Source organism: Anopheles funestus, chromosome 2RL, assembly GCF_943734845.2.
Source record: "Anopheles funestus chromosome 2RL, idAnoFuneDA-416_04, whole genome shotgun sequence".
In the NCBI taxonomy this organism is placed as follows: Eukaryota; Metazoa; Arthropoda; class Insecta; order Diptera; family Culicidae; genus Anopheles; species Anopheles funestus.
This window is the reverse complement of record NC_064598.1, coordinates 53,193,762-53,221,589: the sequence shown is the minus strand read 5'-3', so window position 1 is coordinate 53,221,589 and position 27,828 is coordinate 53,193,762. Positions and strand designations below refer to the sequence as shown.

The 27,828-nt window shown below is 43.2% G+C and overlaps 3 protein-coding genes across 8 annotated transcripts; 1 reads left to right on the top strand and 2 right to left on the bottom strand.

Annotated features, from left to right (window-relative positions):
* The first annotated feature begins 68 nt into the window (after positions 1-68).
* LOC125760786 (DNA polymerase alpha subunit B) lies at positions 69-17,540 on the top strand. Of its 3 annotated transcripts, XM_049421289.1 has the most exons (5): positions 69-289; positions 416-720; positions 15,483-15,574; positions 15,667-17,194; positions 17,276-17,540. In XM_049421289.1, the coding sequence occupies exons 1-5, from the start codon at positions 214-216 to the stop codon at positions 17,471-17,473; spliced, it is 2,199 nt and encodes a 732-aa protein (XP_049277246.1). In that variant the 5' UTR covers positions 69-213; the 3' UTR covers positions 17,474-17,540. The 3 variants fall into 3 exon arrangements, with proteins under 3 accessions (XP_049277246.1, XP_049277248.1, XP_049277247.1); XM_049421291.1 differs by lacking the exons at positions 69-289; positions 416-720 and adding an exon at positions 9,359-10,149; XM_049421290.1 differs by lacking the exons at positions 69-289; positions 416-720 and adding an exon at positions 11,048-11,462.
* Positions 17,541-17,677: 137 nt separating this feature from the next.
* LOC125760812 (N-acylneuraminate-9-phosphatase) lies at positions 17,678-27,748 on the bottom strand. 2 transcript variants are annotated; one of them, XM_049421332.1, is made up of 3 exons: positions 27,293-27,616; positions 21,206-21,688; positions 17,678-19,093 (listed from the first exon to the last, which is right to left on the bottom strand). In XM_049421332.1, exons 1-3 carry the CDS (start codon positions 27,413-27,415, stop codon positions 18,746-18,748), a joined length of 954 nt encoding a protein of 317 aa, XP_049277289.1. In that variant the 5' UTR covers positions 27,416-27,616; the 3' UTR covers positions 17,678-18,745. The 2 variants fall into 2 exon arrangements, with proteins under 2 accessions (XP_049277289.1, XP_049277288.1); XM_049421331.1 differs by having other exon boundaries at positions 19,042-21,099; positions 27,293-27,748.
* Positions 23,431-27,214, bottom strand: LOC125760785 (neurochondrin homolog). 3 transcript variants are annotated; one of them, XM_049421285.1, is made up of 2 exons: positions 27,117-27,214; positions 23,431-26,045 (listed from the first exon to the last, which is right to left on the bottom strand). In XM_049421285.1, exon 2 carries the CDS (start codon positions 25,939-25,941, stop codon positions 23,740-23,742), a length of 2,202 nt encoding a protein of 733 aa, XP_049277242.1. In that variant the 5' UTR covers positions 25,942-26,045; positions 27,117-27,214; the 3' UTR covers positions 23,431-23,739. The 3 variants fall into 3 exon arrangements, with proteins under 3 accessions (XP_049277242.1, XP_049277244.1, XP_049277243.1); XM_049421287.1 differs by lacking the exon at positions 27,117-27,214 and adding an exon at positions 26,542-27,078; XM_049421286.1 differs by lacking the exon at positions 27,117-27,214 and adding an exon at positions 26,125-26,317.
* Positions 27,749-27,828: the final 80 nt, after the last annotated feature.

Below are 27,828 nucleotides of genomic sequence, written 5' to 3'. Positions count from 1 at the left end.
AACGATTTATCATTTTTTTCGGTTAATTTCTGTGATGACATTCAATGCATGGTTTTGTAACTTGGGTGCTAGCAACATGGGTCATAAATTTGACACGTCAAAATTTTGAAACGTGCAAACAGCGTTCGCGCGCTTTTGAGTTTTGTTTTCTTTTCGTGTCGGCATGAAAGTGCGAATCTGCTCGCGAGGATAAAACGTGAATATCGGTGTAAAATGGTGTCAATCGAAACAATTCGGGAACAGTTTGATGAATTGGGTATAGAACCATCGGATGAAGTCATAGCTAAATGTAAGTTATCCGGAAAACAGGGTGCAAATATGTATAAGCAAAACAACGAGAGCGTTCCACACGTTCGTTCGGTTTTATCCATTTGTGTATACCTAACTTCTTCTCTTGCGGCTTGCTTCGTTGAAGGTATTGAAATATGTATCAACAACGATATATCCGATCCGGTCGAGTTTGTAGAACAATGGATGGCGTACAGCGTGTCGAAGCTGAGTGGTGCCGAACCAACGGTTTCCTATCTCAACGAAATGGAAGCCCACGAATACACAAGTAAGGCGCGAAAAGCAACGAAGATTTCTAGTATTGCTGCCGCTGCCGGGAACATTGGTACGTCTCCGCGGATGGACACAAAAGTGTCGAAAATAACCACTTACCGCAACGTGGATTCTGTGGAGCAAGATGTGCTGGAAATGTATGGTTGCATTACACCAAAGGTAAGTTACATCGAGAAGTAGTTTTTTTTTGTGAATAATATTGAATAAATCATAGGTTTATAAAATGGTATTCAGAACATACAGCTGGAACGTGTATGACCGTTAGAACATTGAAGATGATGTAACCTATTATGTGTAAGAGTGTGTTGGAACTATAACGCTTTGTTCTGCTATTTCTGAATTAATTGAATTATTTGGTTTAATTGAAGTCCGGCGGGGACGATATTTTACACGAAAGATCAAGTACCAAATTTCATCCAATCCGTTCCCCCATTTGCAGGACTTACTATCCTGTTGTGGGTAAGTAAAATAAAGGGAAGCCACAAATACCAGGCCAAAACTACTTGAGCCATGATTGTAGATGATTTTTTTTACATCATAAATAACTAAACCGTATCGCTAGAAGATGATTTTTCATCATTTAGGAACATAGCCATCTGTCCAATGGTTTGCTGCATTCTAACATTGCAAACTTGTTTGCTAGTTTGGAGGGTTCCTTTTACGTGCTAATCATGAAAGCGTTACAAAGAAACAACAACATTAATGGGGTCATTGAACTCGGTTTTAAATCACCATCTTACGTAGCTTTAAAATGCTGCCGTGTGGATGGAGCTACCAGTACGAAAGCTTCGGTGTGCATCGATGGAAGTTGGAACGTAGTAAACAGAAAGAAGAAAGATCATTAGGATGGAAGAACCAAAACAAAGAGCCACCTCTTCCTTCTTCCATTTCAGCGGTATCCATCTCGATGGCATATCACAATTTGAGTATGAATCGCAGTTGCCTTCATCCCCCCCATGCTCGAGATTAACGGGAGGTCTCGCAGAAGGTAGAAACCGCGCGTGAAATAAAGATGCCCGTACGCGAGAATTGCACCCATTTCCCAGCAAACTCAACAGTCCCATGACACAATACAGTCAGAGAGGCAACGCTTCCCATCATGAACGAAATCACGGCCCATTGGGGCCAATGTGTACTATCGTAACCGCTAACCCCAAACAACATCAGCATCGTATCTTTATTGTTCGTAAAAGCCGACGAATCTGTGGTTGCCGATACCCCCATGATGGAGGCTAACAACAAACATTCTCTTCGGCACTCATACACCAAAGCACTTTAACAAGTTCTCTTGCTATACATCCAGGCACTGGAAGATAATGGTGAAGGTAGGAGGGTTGTAGAAAATTTTCTGCTAGATCCCCTGTCTAACCAACGGTGTATGACGAAGACACACATGCTACGAGAGAAAAAAAACGCCAGGGAAAAGGCAAAACTGCTGAACCAACCGGAATTGGATTGAACGGAAAAGCCATGCAAATTATTTGACCGGAAAGTTAGATGACCCTTGGCGCACACCGGAAGGTATCTCGCGGTCCCTTTCGCACGTTTGTCAGTCGATGTTGGGCATCGAGTTTTTGAAGCGTTATGCATTCTTCTCTTTTGCTTAAGATTTCTTTTCTATACGGTTGCGATTTTTCTTTCTGCCGTTATGATTTTCCATTATATCCCTTCATAGTGCTGTTGGGGTCGGTTGCTCCTTCCATGCTCGGTTGTTTTTCTTAGAAATAATTACATTCATAACTACGTGGAAAAATAAGTTGAACAATTTTTCAATTTTTTTTTTAAATTTTTCATTGACGTTGGTGGAACATGTTGTACGGAACCATTTAAACTGGTTCTGAGCCTTTGTTATGCACTTTTCCGTTCAGTTTGTTGCTCTAAATTTTAGTTATAAGTTGTCGGAATCCGTTTGTAACATTTGACAAGGGTTCGTCGTCCATAGCAATATTGAACTCTTTCGTAATTTTAGACACTCTTGATTCGGTTTTTATTTTATTACTAGCCATTCTTATTGGCCTGATTGTATAAGAGGATTGTTTTCAATGTATATTTATTAGCTTGAAGTTTATAGTAAAAAGCAATATACCCTGGCCATATTTTTGTTGAATAAAATTCAAATTAATGTGAATCAACAGTTCCAGTACAACTCAAATAGCTTGTGTACTCTAAGTTGTACGTTCATCCTTGATTTTATTGGATACCCAAGCGCAGGTTCAAAAAAAAAAAAGACGTTGGAGCTACACGTCTCTAATCGTAGGCCAGAAGCAGTTATTATAGGCAATTTCGTTCCCTATTCTCTCGCTCACACGTCGGCATCTTGAGTTCAATCTCCTTCACTCTTGTACATTGCTCCGATCGCAATTCTGCCCGGAGATTTTGGCATCGTTTCTTCCGTCCGTTCTCACGCCTTGCCTAGAGTGCTGTGTGGCTTGGGTTTCTTTTTTACTTGCGTATACCACTACCAGTACGCTGGACCGCTCGGTATGCTTCTTGACTCTTCTACCCTACCTAACTTTCCTTCCAATCCTTAACCGTCCGATTCCCTTTGCGTCCTCTTCCACGCTGCGAATATCTTACCGGCAGCCAGCAATGTCAGCCCTCTCGATGGCTGGAACCTACGGGAAGAAGAATCACCTCTCGAACCTATCTTTTCTCCATCTTTCTTCCCCACCGACTGTAGAACCTGTTGTACACACTGTAGCGCAACAAAAAGTGACCTCGCGCACACCATCAACGAATCCCGCATCATCATCAACGACTTACGGGCCCTTTCGCATTGAAAGGGACGCTGTGTGGTGGTGTGTACTTTTTGCTTTTCAAAACGCGATCGCCACAAACGCTCCAATACAAAATAAACTTTTCGGTCCGCTTCTGGGCCCCGTAGCCCTTCATGTTGTTGTTTGTGTGGTGATTAAGCCGGAGAAGCAAAAAAAAAAACAAAACGCGTGCAAACTGTTTCATACTACCTTCCACATTGCGTTCTGTAAATCGCCGCCGGAAAGACACTCTACCTTTGGAATGGCTTTGCTTTAGTGATTTTTGTTGCCGTTTCGAATCATTTACCCGATGGTGCGATTCGTGTATATATAAATACATACACACACACGTACATGCGCTTATATATAAAGCTGCACACCATTGTACAATATGATCAGTGTCTCACGATCTTCTTCTACAAACAAGATTTTGTTTCTAAAACTGCGCGTATTGGCGTAAAATGTGAGATTGATAATGGTAGAAGTTATGGCTAGTGGAAGGTGGCATTTGTACGATGTTTAGTGATTATGCAACAAATGATAAATTTGCGATAGACCATCGGTTGAAAACATATCTTAATAGCACTCAAGATAGTGCGAAAACAAGACAATGCTTTTTTTGAAATCGATTAAACATAATCTTTTTACGTTAAAACAATAGCCAAACACTAACGTTATAGTGAAGTTTGTTTTATTCAATAAATTTTCTTATCAAAGCTCGTAAATATAGAATCTTGAATAAGACAGAAAAACAATTTTGTAGCGTGATCAGTTAATCTGCTTTATGTACATATTTCTATTCCTATTACTCGATTCTTTCCCCTAAACTGTTTTAAGCTTATTTTCTTTCCCTTACCCTATACCTTGTGCATTATTTTGCGTGAATCGTTTCGAAAGCTTCAACCGTAGTGCTACAATTTCGTGGCACAGGAATTAAAGGATCCGTCGTATTGGTCAGCGTGGTTCGCGAGAGAGCACATTTCTTCCTCCCAAGGGAAGCAACAGCAGCAGCAGCAGCAAAAGGGTCAACGTCGTCGAGGTCGTCAGCATCAGCACACCCCTCTACCCAGGTTCTTGGTCGGCGCTGTTTCCTTCGCTTGAGACGCCCAAACAGACTTGTTTTGGTTGTTACTTTCCGTACATTTGTGTCGAAGGTTTGTGGTTCTTTCATTTCACTTATGTTCGCTTTCAAGAAGGCGAATAGCTTGTTGTACGCGGTTGTGTACGTCAACTGTACGGTGTAATGCTACCGCCTCATATCTTGTCTTCGCATCGACGTTGAAAGCGCTTCGACCCGACGAGTTGTTACAGTTGAAACTAGAGGCAATTTCTGCTGTATGCTTCTCTTTCTACATGTGTAGCGTAATTATTTGTTGCAGTAATTTGCGTACCACATCGTCCCTTGTGCATTTGTTTGCGTCGTCGAATAACGTACGGAAAAATTTTCTCCTCTACACACCTGCTTTTTTCCGTTCCATTTCCATTTTCATAATTTAAGTGGTAAAGGAATGGAAAAATGACGATCATACTAAGACGATCATCGTCGTCTGGTTCAGAGTAAACATTTAAATCATTTTACGTTCATTTTTTCATTTTAGGCTTGTATATGTGCTGCAAAAATGGGGAACGATCTTGTTTTGCTTTTTGATTTTTTTTTTTTGCTTACTAGGTGAAAATTAACAACCTAGAACGTGATGCAAAAAGTGCTTAAGAAAACGAAACAGCGCACGATCTGATGGGAGATCATATTTCTAGCAACAGCAAAAAAAAAAAACATCCAAAGCAAACCCTTCCCTCGGATGGCTCGGATCCCGAACCAAATACAGCTGCTAGTCTGACCATGTATGTGTGTACTCTGTTCCATTTCCTTTTTATCTAAATATCCTGTTTTACTGAGCTGCGGCAACGAGGAGCAAGCAGTCTCTGGCTACCTTTTTCAAATCACACACCTGAGCCCCTAAAGCGCGCTTAATCTCTGCAACTGAATGCTGCCTAATCTTCCGTAAACGGACAACAGCTTTTGGGCTAGCCAGTTGTTTTTATAAAACCAAAGTGTATTGGTGTTTCGAGCTCAGTACCTGTAGCAAATAGTATATGTAAGTGTGTTGGTGATTTCCAATGATTCCGGTGGTTGATCTTTATTCTTGCTCTGTTAAGAAATGGACGCTACGATTCATCATCCGCTAGAAGTATCCATCATCCAGAAGCAAAGTGGTAACGGACAGCGTAGTTTGTACAAAGCCGTTGTACACAAAAACATAATGTAACTGCCCAGACATGAAGTTGAGCATATGAAAATCGTTTGAAAAAACACATAAAAATAGGGAAATTTGTACCATCGACTTTATTGAATGAAAGGTCATTCCAGCAAGCTTTATTCTTGCTGGAATGAACTTTACAGTAGTATTGAAAAATCAATATAATTTTATGAATCCTTTTCTGTTAACCATGGTTAAACAAAAAACATTTTCTTTGCTTTATTAATACTTCTTTATTTCAAATTTAACATTTGGTAAGAATAAAAAACGGTTCAATTTGTTACGAGATCTAAACCTTTTCTGCGGCCAATTCGCCTTTTACGTTAAGTATCTTTTGCGTTTCTCTTCTGTCCATTTTTTTTTCTACGATCTGTACCCAGTCTACCGATTCAGCAGATCTGTCCATTCGGTCGGGTGGTTGAATTTTTCATCCCCTTGACCAATCTACCATCTTGTAAGCAAAAAAAAAATCCCCTTCGACTCTATTTTACTAACACGCGAATATCGGTAGAAAAGAATGAAGCGGCTAGACATTCGAAACCGCAGTGAAAAGGGGCATCGAAGGAAGCTTCTACAACGGCTAACTGAGTAGAATAACGACAACGAAATGAAAAAAAAAACAGAAGAGGACGTGCTATTCAGAAACTAGCGTGCGCGTAGAGAAGACTGGCCTACCCTCCATCAAGAGTTGTTGATGTAACTTTGCTGCTCAAGTGCTAGTTGGTTATTCCTGCTCGTAAGGATTTGTTCTCTCTCTGTTCTGTGTTCGATGCTCGTGTAGCGATGTTTCTTAGATGTTCCACAGACCCGTCCGACTGGACGAAAGCTAGGAAATAGTGGAAAATCTTTCCTCAGCCCATCTTGGAGGGCGGATGTTGAGTAGCAGAAACTCTCGATTTAGTTGCATGACTTGACTATATTTCGGAAGCTAATCAAGTCTCTTTTTTCGTCATTTTCTTTTTGATATTCGATTCCTTCCTCCTTTCCTTTTGGGGGAGGGAGGTAGCTGAACATTAATATCCGGAGTGGGCCTCCGTTCGAGTGTTATTCTTTCGAGTGATTCCAAACGGAGGCCTAAAATCTCTTCTCGCTAGATGTATACGGTTTCAACTTAGCCAACAGCATCACAGGAGTTTATTTCGCTGACGTCAGGTTATCGACCACCAGCGCTTCAAGCTGATCATTTCATGTGTACATCCAGCGCGTTAGACATTGTAACGATCTCCGACGTTGTGTTGTAGACTTCAGATGAACCCAATGTGAATCTTCACAGTTTGAATCACTGTAACTAGTGATACATTTTTTGACTAAGTTGGTAGCTTCGATGATCGCTGGTAATCGAGGAATTGCATTTATGTCTAATTGTAGTAAGCTTTTCCTATATCCTCCGAAGGATTATATTTTATTATTGTTATTAGCCATCACACATTAAGGAATTACGGGCTTTGATCAGCATGTAAAGTGTTAAGTGTTAAGTTTGGCTTATATTAAGAGAAAGTCTCATCCTTGGCTCTATCCGTTCCATTCTTATCCAGTTTCATAGCTTTCATAGCCCTTCTATTCTTGGTTTCTGTCGTCGGTACACGGTCGCTTCCTTCAGGGTATGGACATATGTTCCAATGCGTCTGAAGGGAAAATTATTTGCTTCCTCAGACGAACCGATCTCTTCTCCAGTGACCACACAGTGCATATCATCTTCCGCAAGATATTTGTTAGTTCCATTCTGTTTCAAGGATATCCAAAATTTTAGACGTTACTCACGATCTGTTTGAACCTCAGGAACATTTCTGTGTATTTTTATTCGTTTATCAACCAATGTAACATTGTACATGGACATTCATGAACTAAAGGGTTGGTAATTAGAATATTTTAAACCAGCGTTTAACATGCTTTACGAATGTCCTTAGGTATCATTGCAATGACGTTGGCAGCTACAATTCCGATGCATATAGTGACGAAAGCATACACATTGATTAATAATTTGCATGGTACATCATTTTACGCAAGAACCAAGATGTTGGCTTCTTCCTGCGAAGAAAGGAAAACTTCGAATATTTCCTCTCCGAAGCTTTTATTTTGGTTCTTTTCGATCCTCTTGTTATTTTATTTTTGTTTTTCAACTTTTTGTTAACAACTTTCAACGTAACTGACTTGCGTTTGGTTCGTTCACAGTTTTACCTTTGAACTTTGATTTTCCCCTTTCATTTGGCAAAACAACAGTAACTGTTTGTCTCATATTTTGCTTTACCATATTAATGCTCTTGTGGTATTTAATCGTCCTGTTAGGGGAATTGTGGAAGTGGAACATCGTCAACACGTCTTTCGTTTGAGTTTTTATGAATTCGTTGAAATTTCGTTTCGTTTGAAATTTTATGAGTTGAGCACTGGCCAACATGCTCGAGATACGGCAACATACAAGGAGGAAATGCCTTGTCTGCCAATAGCGCTACAAATCATCATATTATAAAAAATGAACTTTACATAGTTTTATACAATATCCTAATTTATTCTAAATAATTGATTATTCGATTATCGTTATTCCAATCGAATTATTCTAACTAAGCAAATTGTTGCATTTATGGATTGAAAAGAGCGCAAACATTTTCTACACGTGTGCAAAGTGGTTCCTGTTTTGTAGTTGTGTGAAAAACACAAAAAAGTAGCAAGGGAAGGGAGCGTGTTACGGTATTCCGAGTACTTTTGTTCACAGAATATTTGGAAACACCCTGTAACCTGCGCAAGTTTACATACCGCCACAAAACCGCTTACGCTTTTAAAATCTGTTCACGCACACACAGAACACTCGCAAGCGGTTCGACTGGAACTACACACACATCTTCACATAGTCCATGTGTAACGCCGCCAAGTTAGAGTGAGATGGATGATACAACGTACCGCATTGCGCACAATGTGTGTGAATGAAACAAATGCAGGATCTTTTTGCGAATTTATATCTTTTCGTAGGAGCAAGAAAGAGATGGTTGCTACAATACGTTCGATTTGGTGCGATAGTGTGTGTTAGTGAAAGACGGTCGTATGGCTGGAGTGAAACCGTTGGCTTTGCGGGTAGCGTCGTCTGTACCTGGACAGAGGCTTTGCAGTAACTCCATTCCCGTTCAGTAGCGTTGTCCGTAGTGAGGATTCGTAGTGGCGTTATGGCTGTATTTCAGTACGATGGTGATATGCCGGTGGATCAGTTTTGGCGGTCGAATAGTGATACCCTAGTGACACTTGCTTATCCCGGCTCCGGCTCCTACCCTGAAATATGTTACAAGAATTCGTACCGGTTCCAATACGGTGTGAAGTGAAGGTGTAGAAAATCCACAATGGTGTGTGACGTTAGCTCGGGAGCATCGGCGCAGCAAATTGCAGCAATTTTTCGTAACGGTTAGTTCCAATGCGGCGGCGTGATTGCGCTGATATGAAACGCAATGTCTCCTTTGTGTGTGAACGCAGCAACCGAGGTGCGCGCGGTTCAGCTTGCATCACCGAACGAAAAACGCAAGCCAATTTTCTGTAGCAAGGTTTTCGGTTGGGAAAAAGTACGGCTTAAAAATGGCGGCCGCCTGATAGTTGTTCCATGTGGTGTGTGCGCGCGCGGTGTGTGTGTTACGTGTGTACGGGTGTACGGGTGGAATGGAAGAGGGATCGAGTTGCGGTGAAGATAGAGTGTGTAAAGGCAGCAAATTGGCGGCAGCGAGCGTCGGCATTCTCTTCGTACGTCACCACATCCTCCTGCCGCCGCCCCGTCCCTCGCACGCTTTCATCACAGCGCGCGCGTTCCGCCGTTGTCTTGCCAAACCAGTGTGTTGTACGCTTGCTGAGATTGGTCCCCTCACCAACACAGGCGCGCACACGTTTCCGAGATACGAAACACACAATTAATGTCGTTTGCTTGGGCACGACCGTATTTCTCGGACGAAAAGCAACCCAAGAACAGGAGGAGGGAGAGAGAGGGAGTAAGCGCAGTGTATATCGTGGAGAACACAATCCCTTATTTCTTGGTAATATACAGACTGCTGGAAATTCAGTCCTTTGTGCTAGATTTTCGATAGCTTTAATTCGTGGTACGCTGTTCGATCGTATGTATAAAAGATAGCGGTTTAGCGGATATTATAGAGAAATTGTCACTTTGGAACAAACGATCGTACATATTTAGAAAAGCGAAACACACATTGTACACGGAACTATTGTTAATTTCCCCAAAAATTGCGCGCAAATTGTATGATCCACCAACTGCTCCAAGCTGAAGGCGTGTACTCGTGGTGCGAGTTAGTAGCAGGAAATCATCAGTCAATACGCCATCGCTGGTGGGTGAGAAGCAAGCAAACCTTTTGCTGAAAAGCAGAAGCAACTCTCTAGCTAAAGTGAAAATAAGTGGTTTAGTGTTGCAATATGTGTAAGAAATAGCATGTAAAGACTGCATTTGCGTAGCTTTGGTATGATTATTCTTGACCACGGTCCACAGTCCAAGAGAATTTTTCCGCCCAATTAATGCGCCCTCCAAGGCGTGATCGAGATAACAGAGTGATGATTGCTTGTAGATGCAACAGCCCCACGACTGGAGTGTGGTGGTAAGCTTACTTTGGACAAAATGTAATAATTGAGCGCCGTTGTCCTTTTCCGGAATTGTTTCACTTTTGTTATGCTGATAGAACCGAGCGATCCTTGGCAGCATGCATATCACGGTGATTGAATGCTTCAATGTGTGCGTTCAGTTGCTCTTTTGATATCTTAAGCCATCTTCTACATTTTATCAACAGCATTTTTTAATTTCCCGTCTATCTACGTTTTTTTAAGAATAGAAATAGTTGTGTGTTGTCAGAATGTTGTGTGATGTGAAGCCGATTCTTTGCGTGATACATTTTCGAGTGTTGTACCGGTCACACAATCGTTCGACTGTGTCCCATGCTACATATCCGCAGGACAAAGAGCTGGAAAGACGATGTTTTTTTTAAGTATGCGCACGCCGGTAGATGACCCCGCCGCGATCGTTCGTACGCACATACACATTCGCACACATTGTGTGCGACACGCGCACGTCGTGGTCTCCACACTCCATTCCATCCAGTGCGCAACCGTTGTTGCGCCATACTTTTTAGTCGAACCTCTGGGGTGAACTGTACTCACCGAATGATCATGATGTGAGGGGCGAGATTGTTGCCCTTGATAACGCCACTCTTCTCATCACTAGCTGTTTTTTTTTTGGACAAGAAGAACTCTCCCTCCCATAATTGTGTATGCGTTCTGTGTGTATGTGCCTTAATGTTGTTGTTGTAGCATGTGGAGCCAATAGAGAAACAACGACCTTAGTGGAGAGAGAGGCGCAAAGAACACAACGGTTGTGTGTTCTATTCTTTACGCGAGCATCTGGAACGCAATGGAAAACACGTCAAGAGATGGATCAAGCCATTCACGCATTGAGTTGTGCTACTTGCGTCTGCCTTGCGCTGCCATACGATCGATGTAAGACAAATTTTATTTTTTTGCATTTTTTACGCTGTTCTTAAACATGTATTATTTTTGAACGTTGTGTAATTGCAATGGCCAATAATATGTATCATTTTTTTTTCAATATGCTGTAAATCAATAATCGAAACACACGGGATCAGAAAATTGTTTCGAAGATCCGGCATTCAGCACGAGTTAATCGACGACGTATACATGGCTTGTATTGCTGATAGTACAACTCCAGCTGCACTATATATGCTGAGTAGCAAATATTTTAGAACGTCAATCACAGTGCGATGAAGAAGATGTGATGATGTGTGCCTGCCGTGCTATGGCGAGAGCGAGCAATGACGGATTCCACCATGATGATGATGATGATGATGTTAGCGAAGCGATAATGGAGCGCATGTGGTGTGAGGAAACAGCCAAGTGTGTGGTTAGTAGTAATCGCTTCCAATAGTGTGCTGATAATTCTATGGAAAAAAATACTCACTAAACAACGTTCGGTTCGCGCATTCTCTTATGCTACCATTGCTGGCGGCCATTTTTAAGTGAATTAAAATCTACCTTAAATAATAGATATGCGCACACTGGCTTCCCCCCCATGGTGGTGTACTTAACATGTACGATTTATGGATACATTCAAAATACTAATTTAAGCTACTTCCGGCTTTAGTGCTTATCAAAAACCGGAGTAAAAGTGTACAACTTAAGATCCAAGTGTGCGAGAGAAAACGAGAAAAAAGGGGGCAGTAAAGACGCCCATTAAGTAGCGAATCGATTCGCTGCACATTGTGTGCTGTTCAATAGCAGCGCAGGGTGAGGACCCAATGGCCCATCATGTAAGGGGCAACAAATCTGTAATAATAGGGTTGATGGAGAGAAAAAAACGAACAACTATCATCATCATCATCATCATCATCATCATCGCAAGTTTTCTGAGAACGAATGTTGGTCCGTAGTCAACAGGTTTGTTGTGTGCGGCCGTGCCGACACCGGAGGAAAGGAAGATTCTTTTTTTCTTCTTATGCATCATTGTGGCGGCCATCTTAGTCTTCGATGATCGGATTCGCCGCCATTTTTACCCCCCTCCTCTTTCACTTCCTTGTGTACCTCTTTTTGGCTCATTGTTGTGCTTTTCTTGATTCTGAGCGTGTGGCGTAAAGCAGGGAAGCGGTGGTCTTCCCGGTCGTCGTGCGTAAGAAAATCCGGAGCAATGTACTTTTTTTTTTAATTATACACACCCCTCTTTCGCACTACCATCAATCCACCATCACCAACCTCTGATATATTTTACTTCGTTTTGGGTGTTCTGGCTCAGGCGTTGTGATCGAAGCATCCTATGGCGTCTATCCGCAAGGAGAACTATTCTATTAAAGACGTATAGAACGCGAAAGGGACGAAAAAGTCGAAACAGATGAAGCCAGACAGAATCCTACCGTAGTAGGCACCTGAAGTGTTGTTGTAAGACTCTTAATTTCATCACGAAAACATGATTGTAGAAATTTCACTACCACAGCTAAGCCTCTTCGCAAGCACAGAGAGTGGTACACAAAAAGAGGTTCGGAACGGTTCCTTTCGCAGCGTGTCCTCTCGTCGGGATATGGAAGGATATTGGAAAGTTTTTACCTGAATCGGTAGAGAGAACAAAAACAATTTGAATGTACAAGAAGAAAATCATGAAGCCAAACGAAAAAGAATCCTCACCGTGAAGTTCAGCACATAGCGATCGAACATTAAAGGAAGAGGGGAGGGTGGGGGTTGCAAGAAGTCGTGTGGAAGACACAGCACCACCACCAAAGAAGAAAGACATGAAGAAAGGAGGATTGTGAACAAAAAACGAGCATCGGGTAGCTAAGGAAAAAAGTAATAAATACATAGCTCGCTTGTAAAAAGGAACGGGAAGAGAATTAAAACCTGTGGTCGGTAAAAAGTGGTCATCATGAATGTGTGTTGTGCGCCTGTAAGCTTCCTCCAGAAGGGATGAAAAGCACGCAGATCGTGTGGTGTTATTGTGGAAAGATTGTGAAAGGAGAGAGCGAGAAAGAGAGAGAGAGAGATAGAGAGAGGGTGATCAAAACGTCGTTGACGTACGAAAGGTGTGTTTGATTGTGTGTGGTGTGGAAGAGGAGAACGTGCGAGAAGAGTTGGTTGAAAAGGAGGTGTGTAGCGGGAGTACGACGCGCAGAGTAAGAAATGTACGCTCAAGACAAAAGAAGGAGACAACATTTGATGCTGAGTGCGATAGATAGCAAGCGCAAAAACAGTTCATTCTTCGATACAGGGGAGAAATGTACATTGTCCAGTAGTATGTGTATGTGTGTGTGCGTGCGCGTGCGTGTGTATATTCCGGTGGATTGGGGATGCTTGATCAGCACTTTGTTTTTTTTTTGTACACGCGGTAGGATGGAGAATGTGTGCGGTGGAGTTATTTTTTTTGTATTTTCTCAATTTTCACACTACTCCAACTAGGAAAAGGCAAAGCAAGCAAAGCCACCAAGCACATATTACGGAATGGGGGGATATTCAATTTCTACGCTTGGGTCGTCCGTCAAATGTTGTCTTTGTTACGAATGCTTCTTTGCACAGCACACGATCGATCAAAGTAAGCGCAGAAATCAGTTTATAAAGCAACTTGGATACTTTGCTAAAAGATCATCAAATTGTTAAATTAAAAATCGTGTGTATTTTTTCCGCTTTATCGTAAATTAATAACTGCAAGGGCTGTACGTCTGATCGTACGTTCGCTACTTTTTTTTACATTGTCAAAATAACTCACAAACATTCATGTTTGGCTTATGATCAGGGCTCTGATCGTATTTTATATAATCCACGTGTAGAGACGGATCGGGAGTGTCATCTTAATTCTTCCAATTCGATCTTCTCATTCTCCTATGTTTTTCTGTTGTGGCGGGAAGAAGTTGTTTAAGCTTTTTTTCCCTAAATGTTTCCTTTTGTTTTCTCGCGAAAGCTTGTTTCATCACGTTGTTTGTGTTTCTTTTTGCGCGCTTTATACTCGGCAGGGGAATGATCGATGCGAATATTGTGCGTGGTATATTTATTTACTCATTCGCTTGGTTTCTTCGGTTGATGGTTCACCACTCATAATAATGAAGGTCGTCAACCTTGTTTCTTCGTGCATGTTAGGAGTGGAGAAGGAAAAGTCAAATCTCCAAAGATGTAACTTCTTTAAAGCTATAGTGATAATTAATTTTGAAACATTTTGTATGATTGTGTAACAGTAACGTACTAATTGTTGTTAATGAAAAAACGCTGAACGGAATCTAGTTCTGATAACCAGGATCCCTAGACACTGATGAATATCTAGTTGCAGCAGCTACCAGCATAAAAACACTAGAAAGCATTATTTTTATAAGTATCTTTCCCACGCTGTTATGGATAATGCGGGAGAGATATTAATTTTTGGGGGTGAACATCGTGGAGAAGGAAAGGGGGAAAGTCAGGGAGCACACTGCATCTGTTTTTTTCCTCTCAAAAATATTCGTAATTTACACTCTTTGTGGACACGTGTCCAGCATTAACAATTTGAAAGACGATGTGACTGGAAAAGAAGCTAGATTTTTATGTTAAAATTGTTGAAGCATAAGTATGAAGCATAAATTAAACACTTATTAAACTTGCGTATTCGGGTTAGTTACTTCAGTAGCAAAATCATAGTTTATCTTGGAAATATTCTGGTTTACTGGATACTTAGCAGAATAACACTTCCTATCGGCATCAATGAGTGTGATTCTAGTTCTTTCACATTAATTTTATATTGTGACTAGATCCACACTCATTAATGTAGGTTTGGAGCAGTTCAGCAATTCTACAATGGTAATAAATATATAAAAAATCAACCCCTCTAACTTAAGTGCAAAAAACATATAGCAGAGAAACACATGTGCACTCCCGGTTCATTCGTACCGGAATATAGCAATCGTTAAGCCTAACATCAATAACAATCGAGTTTTGTTTCACCGGTAAAAAGTCGTGATATAATGTTCGTGCAGCGCTAGTTCATTCATGTTTTATCCTATATAAAATATTAAGCACATAAGTATGACCCGCAGCAAAATAGTGCAAAACGAAAAATTGTTGTGAAAGAACAGAGAAGGAACGGGGAAGTGTTAAGCATTGAAAAGATTGAATGGACATCGGCATTTCTCTATCTTGTGGATGGGCATGTTTTCTAGTAGCACGGTTTTACTTGAAATTTCGTGACTAGATTACATGCTCGTCTATGAAGTTGAGATAGACCGTCTATGCGAATGCAATACGTATAAAAATACGAATGGAAAAGAGTTGCTTTTTGAGGCTTTTTGAAGACTTCTTTTTTCCCTGCAATTATTCGAATTATCAAGAAAACAATTATTGTCAGCTAATAAAATTATAAATCTGTACAAATATTGTAACAGTTCATATCACAACACTCTTTCCGTTTTCTTCATTTCAGACTAAAAGATCAGCATCACGCTTGCAACATAATGCGAACACACCGGTCAGAGGCAGTGGAAGTCCATTCACAACCGTTACCTATTCTCCAATGTAAGTATCTAAATGGAAGCGTTTTTACCTCTCTCTGTCGGTCGATCGTGATCGTGTGATACATTCTGAAAATTGTTGCATTTTCTTCGTAGATCTGCTTCGTCCAAGAAAAGTGATTCAAATGCACCGAACAAAGCTGGACAGGTAGTGTACACTTATGGCAGTGCTAAGTTGCTGAAACAATTCAATTGGTTACTACCAACTACCACCACCACCAGCGCTACGAATAACGACAACGCCGATTCCATTCCGATTGACAATCAAGATGAGACATCGTTGGACAGTCGAAACAAGCGAAATAATATCGGCGACAACCATGGGCCGAGAAGTATTCGTTTCGCAATGAAAACGTTGCAATTTGCTAACGATGGCTCCAAATATATGTTTGACACGAGCTATGACCGTGTAATGATCCTCGGTGATCGCATCTACGAGTGTGGCAATGCCATCTGTAAGCGGTTGGCGATGGAGACGAAGCTATCGAAGAAACAGCAACAGGAACAGGACAAAACCACCAACAATCAGACCGATTCTACATCGTTGAAAGAGTCCAATGTTGTGAAAGCGGAGCCCTCGGACGAAGACGATCATGCAGGAAATGATGGGATAGAAGAGGGGAAATTTGGCAACTGGTTCGATGGTATAAAGGTACACCATGTAGACTATCCCAGCTCGGAACCCATTCGTGTGCTGGGAAGAATTTTTGCCGAATCGTCCCTTGTTGCCAATGAGACAACTCCGACGGCAAGTGCTGGTCGGAATCATGTCAGCAAACTAGCAATCGTAGATTACGATGAGCATACATTACGGAGCACCAGGCTGGATTTGAGCAAAGTGCAGGCACCTTCATGGTGGTCACTCTTCCCCGGCCAAACCGTGCTGCTCGAGGGTATAAATCCGCGTGGATTGTTGTTTTCCGTGAGCCAAGTACATTGTGAACGTACGCTGACGCTACCAGTCGCACCGACAAGCCTCGACAAAACGCTAACGCTAGTGATCGCGAGTGCTCCATTTACGGATAGGGACGATTTGCTGTACGAAAAGCTTTCCAATCTGCTGATGTACTGCAGTAACAATCCACCCGATGTGCTGATCCTTACCGGACCATTTGCCGATGCTAACTGCAAGCTGTACGCGGAAGTGGCCGAAACGTTTGATGAATATTTCGAGAAAATTATCGCCACAATCATGAACTCGATCAGCGGCCAGACGGAGGTGTATGTTGTCGCAAATCATAATGATTTAGTGAGTTCGTTTGTGTATCCCACTCCACCGTACAAAGTGACCAGCTTCTACAAGAATTTACACTTTCTGCCCGATCCGTGTCTGTTCAGTGTCGAGGGTTTGGAAATTGGCGTTACTACAGTCGACATAATAAAGCAGCTGATCGAAAATGAGTGTACGGCTGCCCATGTAACAATGCGTGGATCGGCCGCACCAATCGGGGGCGATAAAATCAAACGAGCGTACGGTCATCTCTTTCATCAGGCCTCGTTCTACCCACTGAATCCGCCTTTCGAGGATGTGCCGCTGGATGTGGATATGCTGAACGAGTTTGGCCGGTTGAACCGGATACCAAATGTAATGATTTGTCCAAGCGCTCTTAACCGTTATGTGCGGGTAAGTGTCGATTGTTTAAAATTATAATTTTTATTCGGTATCGGATGAAATGACTAATGATTGGTGTTTTATTTCTCGCAGGAAATAAATGGTTGTATTTGCATAAATCCCGGATTCCTCGATGGCCTCTCTGGAGACGGTTCGTACGCACGATTGATCATACAACCGCCAGAAATTGATGATCAGCAATCGAAAGAAAATCAAACGGCCTTCACTGGTAGTGCACCATTAAATCCGGCACCGGCCAGTTACATTGCTTGCCAAATAGTGAAAACGTGATGTCGCGGATAACTATTAATAAAAGACTAACAAAGGGACTGCAAACTATTCCCGTCGACACAACAAAGGAAGAGTACAAACGAATTTTTGAAACGTTATGGAAAGAAAATAGAATAGTAAATGCTTGTAGTATCTATTTAAGCGTGATGTAGCAATAATTATGTTTCTTTCGAAAACCACTATTTAATAAGTAGCTGTATGTAGTGCTTTGTGTGAAAAATCCCATTTATTTGCATAGAAATTGTTTTCCTTCGCGAGCAACACGTTCTTATAATGTTCTTGTTTTGTGCCCTGTTCTTTGTGTTTTTAAGTGTTTTTCATTCTCCATTAGCTCCGCGGGAGAAATGTTAGCAAAAGAAACAAAAAAAAACTAATCCTTGTTTCGATTCCGTTCTTTATTTTCTCTGCCCAGCAGAAAATTACATGGCAAAAATGTTTGGAAAAATATTTGTTAGCTCTGTTTGTGACTCCCCCGTCCGTGCTCTTTTGTGTCTGCAGCAGTGGGTTGTTTGCGGAAAGGGGATGGATCTAATTTGTTCTTCATAGCGTGTTGTATGTAAACTATTGTTAGAGAGAGGATGCATTTTACATCTACTGTTGAAAATCAGATCAGGTACTTCCCTATGTAAACTACAGAATTCTATAACGCTAGCGAAAAGGATGAAAATATTCGAAAGTATATTGTATCGATAATTAGACAGGTATGGAAGCAACATAGATTGGCTAGCGGACAAACTGGAACGCAAACGACCTCCAGTGCCCTTTCGCGTCTGTGTCACGCAATGATGTGAAATGAAAACTTTCCCGCACACTACTCATTCTGCAATATGTGTGCGAAACGTGTTTGCGATATAGGGATTAAGGGTAGTAAGTGATGAGTGTTTCCCCTTCGATACGACGATCGACCAGAGTTGTCAAAACGAAAAAAAAGAACTAAGCGCCTTAGAGATAAAGATTTAAATGATCGTGAAGATAGTAGATAAGGAAAGCGATAATAAGTAATGAATGAATGCGCTGGAGCTAACCGTTAGAAGAAACGGTTAACTTATTGCGTCGGTCGGAAAGGTTGTATTCCGTGAGTTAAGGCGGCTGCCACAACAGTACGAGTTTGACCCCTAGGAACTACCTCTTACGGAAGGATATGTAAGCACCGCTTATAAAACGCTTCTATCTAGCTCGTCCTCTCTCTCTCTCTCTCTCTTTCTCCCCCATTGATCGACAGCTCACTCGTTCACGGTTCATCCCCTGTCAACCGTTGGACGATCGCCAAATTCAACTGCTGCTATTGCTGTTGCTGCCATTACTGTGCTGACTGCAATCGTTGCTGGAGCTACTGTACGTGCTGTAAAGATCGGGAATCTCCGGTAGAATACGATTGTACTGTGCTGCTCGGTTGCGTGTCGTCTTCTGCTCCCAGTCGCCGGTGTCCATTTGTGCCGGCGTTCGTCCGCGGAAGGACGTCGAGGGCGGTAGCAGGGCCGGCAGCTTCAGCACACTGTCCACGATCGCATCGGGCCGCACATGGTCGGGCACGTCCTGCATCGTCCTGTCCCCGACGATACGCTGTTCCGTCGGAAGGGGAAGCCAAACCGTCGCACCCAGATTTGCCTCGATGCCACCCTGGAGAGTGTGATTTGTTTCGGAGTTCGCCACACAATTGCAATCATTCGGCAGCACACCAGCGCGCGCGCAGCAGCACATACACAAAACATCATCATCGTCCCCAATACACACAATTTCATACATACACGACCACACACGTCCCCGTGTCACGCGGTTCGTTTCGTTAGGGCCGCCCAGCGCACGGGATTGTGTTGTTCAATAACAGCCGATTGGAGCCGGTTTTGATCATATGTGTTTATCGAAACAAAATAGATATTTACCAATCAACGTTGTGTTGTTGTAAGCCGAATGTTTGTGTCGTACGCGTCCATCCAGAATCGAAGAAATGTTGTGGCATCATCCAGCGGTCCGGACACCCCACACGACATTATCGGCCAGCAAATTTTGAAGTTCGGTCGAGCCATCATCATCAGCGCAAAAGTGGCGTGCGTAAGTTTGTAGTAATGTTTTCATGTTTTCAATGTGTGCAGAAAAATCGGAATTCAGACATATTGTTGATCGTTCGTGCGCGCACCATTGGAGGTAGTCATTTCGGGAACGGGAATGGGAAGGAAAGTAATGCTTCAATCGAATGAAATTAAACTGGTAAATGTGTGTAGTGTAACGTTTGGTATTAAATGCTATTATTATATAGAGAAAATCGGGTAGACATAGGTATGGCATGATCTGGAAGGAAATTATTTTTTTTCTGATATGTATTCTCTTGACCATGAATCGCGAATTGCTTATGCATATATTTGTATATTCCCTAACAACAAACCAACACTCCTGCTTTAGACGTCACGATGTTGCTTGTCACCACATTAGGGGGAAAACAATAGTGAATTAGTGTGTGGATGATCGCATTCATGCTGAGTAGAATTTTTTGCTTCGTTACTGTGAACACTTTTGGCGTGAAAAAATGTGATGCAGTACACATTATAGGACATTCGAAAAGAAAAGGATAAACAATTATCATTTCACTGCTGAAATCACTGCTATTAAATTAAATTTTAAGATTGAACTTGTCACTGATCGAATGGAAATAATAATATATTTTAAATTAAAAGGAGAATTCTATCATTACTTTTTGCATCACAGATAAACGGAAAAATAAATGTTTTTTTACGGGTTTTTTTTGGGCCAAACAGAGCCCTCACATGGCAGTATAGTTCCAATGGAAGAAAAACAGTATGAAAAGGAATTATGTTGTTGGAACAAGGGGACAACTTACCGTTAGCGCTCTTGTTAAGCGGTTCGCGCAATAGGGCAACCCATTAGTTTTACCATATCTGTGTGAGAATGTGTTTACTTAACTACAAAAGAAAGTTTCGATTTGGGTTTTCATCTTTTGTCATACAGCTCGGCACACGAGACAATCGCGCGTACATTGGGACGCTTACTACCAACTCGCTCTCCTTTCCCTGATACACTTGGCACTTACACACAAGCCGATCGGTCGAAGAGGGGCACGACGCATGTCGTCAACGGCATATATGTACTCAATTACGACGTTTTGGTTATTGATTTTAATTTGACATTTTCGCTTTCTTGCTTGTTTCTTTTTTCTTCTTCAAGAATTGCCCCCGGTGAACCAAGAGGCGCGCTCGATGATCATATGTGTTCGGATGATGATTTTCTTCCCGGTTCGAATGACGTGCTGGGCGAAGAAGTAACCACCACTTTTCTTCCCTCTGTTCTTGCTTGTTCATGTTCATGAAGGTGAGGTTATGAATGGGGGATTGAATGGAAATGTGAGCGGCGGGGGCGCAACACCACCCCCGGGGGCCCATATGCCGCGCGGATGATTGTTCTTTCTTTTCTAGGCAAATGCGGGCAAGGATGGATGAAAATGGCATTGGTGCAAATAAATGAAGATCAAGAGAAAGAGATACACTCTGTATATGTGGATGTGCGCTTATATGGTACCTTTTCTCATTTGTGTCTCGTATGGGTTCCCGATCTTCCCCCAAGAAGGACGGATCGTGAGCGGTTTTATATAGGAGGACGCAAAAATACACATCCTGTAAAATTAAGATACGGAAACAAACCGCGAAAGAGAAGGGGGGTGTGGAGGAGGAGAAGAAACACAGAGGCCGTCCTTTTGTCGTGGCGATCGCCATCACTCACCTGAATGTCGGTCTCGAGCTTATCACCGATCATCACACACTGGCCGGGCGGGACACCTAGATAGTGGCAAGCTGCGTAAAAGATATTGCGATCGGGCTTGGCCCACGGTAAGTCAGAGGATACCAATATGCAATCGAAGTACTTGTTCAGCGCCAACCGGTCGATCTTTTCCCACTGTGCCGCCGTCGGACCGTTGGTGATGATGCCGAGCAGGTACTGGAGCCGAAGTGTTTGGAGCATGGTTTGCACTTCCGTCGGCAGGGCCAGATAGCGATAGCGCCACTCCAACCACCGTCCGTACAGTTCCGAGGCCAGGTGCTTGTGTGTGACCGGCAGTACGTCCTGCCATAGCTGGGAACGCCATTGTGCCAGCGCCATGTCCGGGTTGTCGGGGCAGCGGCGAAACGCGGTCAGATAGTCGGTAGTGGTTTCGCTTGCTAGCTCACGACTAAGGCCATGTTCGCGGTGAAGCAAATCGGCCACCTGATTTGGGAGAGAAAGAAAGAGAGGAAGCAACGCAATTTTTTTATCCAGACGGTTTATAGTCAAATGAGTAACGATATTAGCATTCCAAATCTGCTGCTACGACTGTTACGATATTTACGTTTTTAGGAAAAAATCGGACCAGCGTGTTTACACAGAAGCGGAATGTTTACGAATTCATTCAAAAATGCAACAAGAGCAAAAACTTGATGAAATTCGCTGCTTGCAGCAACTTTAAGATCGACCAATAGAACCAACAAACTCAAAGAAATTATTCAAACATTTTAATTAGTGATGATCACGCAAACAATTTCACTGATCTTCTTTAGACGAAACAAGTAACGAATGTTGTGCGATCGTTTGTTAAATTTTTAATATGTTCTAAACGATCTTTACTCAGCAAACTGAGATTCCGAGATTTTCCCAATATATTCCACAATTTGTTCAGAAACGGCGCACCACACAATATGCGCTAATATATCATCTGTTCATTGTGGGTAAGTGTGCTGTGTGGTTTTCTGGTTTACTGGGCAACAGGAGCATGTGCATGCGATCACATCTGCACCAACAACCCAATGCGTCCCTTCAGTTGTGTTCAGAGTGTTTTTTCCACAGCGAGGCGAAAAACAGAAATTGAATGCTATTTTCGGAATTGCCGCACTCTTGCACATGGAATACGACGATTTCTTCAGTTTGTATGCCTTTTTGTTCATACTTCGAAGCCAGGAAGATACGTTTCGAAGCCGCAGTTGTGCGGGGTAGAGAACGATCGGGAGGATCGCAACAGTATGCACTTGTCGATTGATGGAACAAGAAAAAAAGTGCATCTCGTTCTTCGTTGTTATTGCAGTGCAAACGAGAAAGCATTTACTTTGCACACCGGCCACTAGAGGTCGCTAAAGAATCGAAAACCTATTTTTGCCATGTTTCTACTGTGCGATGTTATTTTTCTCCCCAATATGTTGCGACAACAAAAAGGAAAATGAAAGTGTAGAATGTGGACTCCTTAGCTTGTTGCTTTCAATTCGAACGTCGGTTGGTGGGTGGGCGTTAAATGGCACTGTACCAACCGGCGAGAGGGTCATCTTGGTTTCTCCAAAATAAATATATTTTTGATATTTCGTTCTAATGAAACGTGTGTCACGTATGTGTTTCGTTTGCCACGGGACATTAATCGGATCATGGCGAAGGGATTGACTGCGGCGAACCGAAGAGGTATTTTACTCCTACGTTGCACGTTGCTCTGCCCATCGGGATTAGAGAGCGCTACTGGGAGGGATTCAAATTTCTTTCATTCATTTTTAAATCTTCTTCTACATATACCGATTTCCCTACAGATTTCCTCCAACACGCGACATGCAGAAGAATGAGTGGAGTGTGTTGTTTGCATCGCGCACCACCTCACGATACTCACTCGCCCAGTGGGTAGGAAAGAAAGTTCTATTTTTAACGGAAACCTACACTACCGCATAGCCAGCCGGCCAGCAGCATGTACGCACTTCGACAACGGTTGAAGACGGTAGAGAAACTGCTGCTCATCTTCTTCTCCGTATCTAACCGAACTTTTCGTTGTCCAAGATGATCGAAATAAAAGTAGGACATCAGATACACGTTTTTTGAGACCTTGCTGATGAAAACTGGAGTGTGAGGAGTCCATTTTGCCTTCGCCTATGATATATTGCACGGTGGAAATCTGGGATATCTGGAAATCTGTAGCATGTAGGTAAAAGAAACAAAGAACATTTGCTATTGATATACCACGTAGAAAACACGTTTATTTTGCACATTATAGCGTACATTATTAATTTACTTTTTTCACACTTTTCTCCTTCAGTATCACCATCATGCATATGTGGTGGCAATAAGCGAACGCAAAACATGCGCTAAACTATAGATGGACAATGAAACGAAAATGCAGCAAATAGTAGTTATAGTACGTAATGGATCTCTGCCGCCCGGCAAGAGAGCAAAGGGCAGCTGACAACGAAAGAGATGAATTTAGAATGTAAAAACGAACTGCAAACTGCGCATTTGCAGTTACGATGGATATTCTAGTCTCCAAACAATTTCTTGCCCAGGTCCATCATTCGATGGTTGCGACACACTTTGAGGGCGTCCGCCTTTTTGAGCACGGGCGCTACGGCCGGATTAGCGTCGACGAGCTGCGACAGGAAGTCTTCGTATGCCAGCTTAACGTTCGGCGGCAACGTGCCAATCTTCACCTTGCGCAGCGTTTCCACGATGCCCTCGGCCCAGCCACTCTCAATCGCAAACTCGGAGATCCAGGGAATTAGCTTGATGATGCCACTCATGGTCTGCATGCCCAGGAACCACAGCTCCATGATCTCGAACCAGTGCTCCTTGTACTGCAACGACACTACCAATGCCTGCGGATCGTTCGATTCGTCGATGTTGTACGCGTCCCACAGGAACCGGATCGTAGTCTGGATGTAGCGGCAGATGGAGAAATCGTTCTTTTTGATCTTGGAAGCTTGCTGCTTTAGTAGCAACAGGCCGAGCACGGCCAGGTGACCGTGCATTACAAGATTGTCCGGGATATCCTTCAGCTCTGGCAGGTTTTCGAAGATGAATCGCAACAGTTGGGCGAACAATGTGCTCTCTTCAACCAGCTTGGCCTCGAGCACGGTAATATTCATCAGGATATTGCACAGACTAACGATGGCCGTTCGTGAATCCTTCATGTCGTCTAACTGTTGAGGTGTCAGTTCTGGGTCTGGTTCGTTCATGCGCTTGAGACGCTCGGCACGGGGCACCGGCGGTTTTTTGTAGTGTGCAATCGACCAGTGGAACAGAAGACAATCGTACAGGACCTGCTCTTCTTTCTCCTTGAGAAAGATCTGACGCGCTTCCTCCTCCACCACCAGATGGCATATAGCGGGTAGCATCACGCGCAGAATGTCTGCCGGAGGTTGCTGTTCATGATCGTCCACGTTGTCAGCCTTGTGCGCGATGCGGTAGTCGCGTGATTCATAAAATGATTCATTGGCCAGCTTGAACAGAAACGGTAGGACCTTAGCGACGTGGTTCTTCATGGCCGTCGTTTCCTGTGCCATCCAGGCAGTCAGGACGCGCACCATCGCGTACGCAAACGCCTTCTCCGCTTTCTGCAGTCGATCTTTTTTGGTATCATTCGCCAACTTAACCAACACACCTAGCACGGCCGAGAAAGCACCCTTGAGTCCGGTGTACACCTGCTGTTTGTCCTTCTGGTCGAGATCAAGCTGATCCGTGGACATGTAATTGATCGACAGCTCGAGAATGATGAAGCAGGCGGTGATCAGATCGGCTTGCTGAACGCATTGGTTGAAGCTTTTGTTATCCATCTGCATGCGCACCTCGATCGCAGCCAACTGCAGCAGCAGCAGGAAGAATTTCTTCGGATTTTCCACATCGTGCAATGTCCACTCGATACCGAGCACGTCGACCGCGTTCGCCGCTAGCTTCAGGGCTGGATCGCGCTGTGCCTTTCCGATTTTGCTCTTCAAAATATCGCTGATACCCTTGTACAAGCATTCGGGCCAGATTTCACCCTGAACCGTGCGCACCACCAGATCGCGACGGCAATGGAACAGCAGCGCGCTGATCATCTCCGCCAGCTCGAACTTACGCTCGGCATGATCCGTCTCGAAGTCCAGTGACACGCGCTGCAGCAGCGCATGGAACAGCTTGGGATCACTCTCCCAGGAGTTGGCCCCAAAGCGGGAGACCAAAGTCACGATCAGTGTCAGTGCCTCGTCGATCTGAAAGCTGCGCTGCGTGTAGATCTGCGCCATCTTTGTGATGACATCATGCCGGCGCAGAGCCAGCCGGCCACTTTCGTACAGCGAAATGCTCTGCAGACAGTGGTACGCCTCGTTGATGACGATCAGGTTGTCGTCGTACTCGTCATCATCGCATGTCGACACAATGCCCAGGAATACCGGTATGCTGTCGAGCATGTCCTGGTGCGTCGCGAGCTGCTCATCTTCACAGAAGCAGGTGAGAATCGAAAGCGCTACACTCTGATAGACGGAGGCGGGACAATCATCCGGCACGTCCTTGCTCGTGAGCAGCTTGCGCAAGAAATCGAATCCGATCGATTCGAACAGCATTCGTTTGCCGGCCTGGTTGCAGTCCTTTCCCTTGATCAATTTCGTCACCATGAACAGGGCGGCAAACTTTTCCGTGTCACTCTTCGCATTCTTCAGAATCAGCGAGCACTTTTTAATGGGTTCACTCACTTCGGCCGACATGGTTGCGCCTGCTTGGTGATTAATTTGCACGTAGCGTTCTTTCTACTGTTTCTACACACAGCGGGACAAAGATTCCTCTCAGGCACACACACACACTCGAAAAACTGAAAGTAAACGGCAGCGGCTTGAAAAGATCTTTCTTAAATAGAAGCACCACCGTGGACTGTCCGGACCGCTCCGTACCAAGACGTTTTCTCGACTGATTCCGACGACGATGACGACCGGTGGAAAACTGTTCTCTACTGTCCCAGTCGCACCGGTAACGTGTAGCAGCACATTTCCACACTCAGGGCACGATGTTGTCGCTGTTTTCTCCGCGAGAGAGTAGGAAAATCGTTAAAATAGATTTTCTCACGCTCCCGTAGGAAAATGACCCTTGCGCGTCACATTACCTTCGCCAGGCACCAGGCTTCCGCAAGGGTTTCTCTACAATGCACCGCGCGCTGCGTGTTGCAAGAAGGACCTTCGAAAAGCCTCGCGGAAGTAAACAATCCCACGCGTGCGAATCACTGCCGATTACGGCCAAGATGATGAATAATCGTTTGTTTTCGGCACATTTTCTACACGGCGTGAGGGAATTTTAATAGGATGACGACTCACTGCCGTAGCCGCGGGCACAAAAATCTCCCGAAAAAAGCATACACGTTTTTCCGCGCAAATAAAAATAAAACTCGTGACAAACCAAAATAGCGCTGTCAGTGCGACAGGCCCGAATGAACAAAGTTGCGTTCATTTGGCATTGGACGTTCGATATAAACCCTTCGGTGTGCTGTGTTGTTGAAGAGATGGATCATTTCCATAGAATTTTCATGAAATATTTCACGTGCAGTTTCTTCTCATTTGCCAAGTGGTTTTAATACCGCAAACAAAACAATATAAACAGAATCGTCACTGCTGGTTGACTTTCAAAGGCTTTGATATGAAAGTGATCAATTCACCACTATTCCTACATGGTTCAGACCACTTGTATGTACAGCAGTGGGTTGGCCCATCAAGGGTTCAAATATGCACACAGCCTAGGCACGGAAGGTGGATTTTTTGTACGTTTTCAAGTGCACGTTTTTCACATAAAAACAACAGTTTTAGAGCGACCTTTAGCATTAGACCGAATCTTGCTGTAAAGAAAAAGCGCAATACACATGCCCCTTCCATATAGGAAGGATAATTGATACGACCTGCGAGGTCAAACAAATCGTTCTGCCACCTCGTTTTACACTTTCAGAAGATTCACTACTAGCTGCAAAGCTCTACATCTGGGCAATCTGTCACGTTTGCATTATATAAGTAATTCTACACGCAATAGCTGTCTAAACAGCTCGTGATGCCAAATAGCAGTTTCCACTAAACTTACCTTGCTGCATGCCTTTGCATCGGCTTTCCTGGTTGCGATCAGAGTGTTATCAAGGTCGAAGAAAATAGCAGATATCTTCGAATCACAGTTCAGTCTCTTGATGGCACCACGGAATGTACTCATGTTTGCAGGTTGCTTTGTTTGGATGCTGAGCACGAACGTATTTCTTGTTTAGTGTTCTAAATGCAAAGTGTGCCTCGTTCTGCTGGTTTGACCAAGTTGGAGGTAACAAAAAATGTTTATGTCTGCTCACACACTGTAGTGCTGATTACACGGCACATAAAATGCTGTGATTTGAACATTTGACAGATAATCGACCAGATGTAGTGTAAACATGACACAATAGATCGGTATTTACATGGCGGAAAAAGTATTCGTTGCAAAGTTGTGGGGTATGAAAATCGATTCGTATTCGCTTTTTAGTTTGATAAAAAATTAAGCTACTAACAATAGATTTTTTGGTTGTCCGAAAATTAAATGACCTGAAAGGCACAAATTATATCGATTAACTGTCAATTTTTGGTATCGTGTAGTTG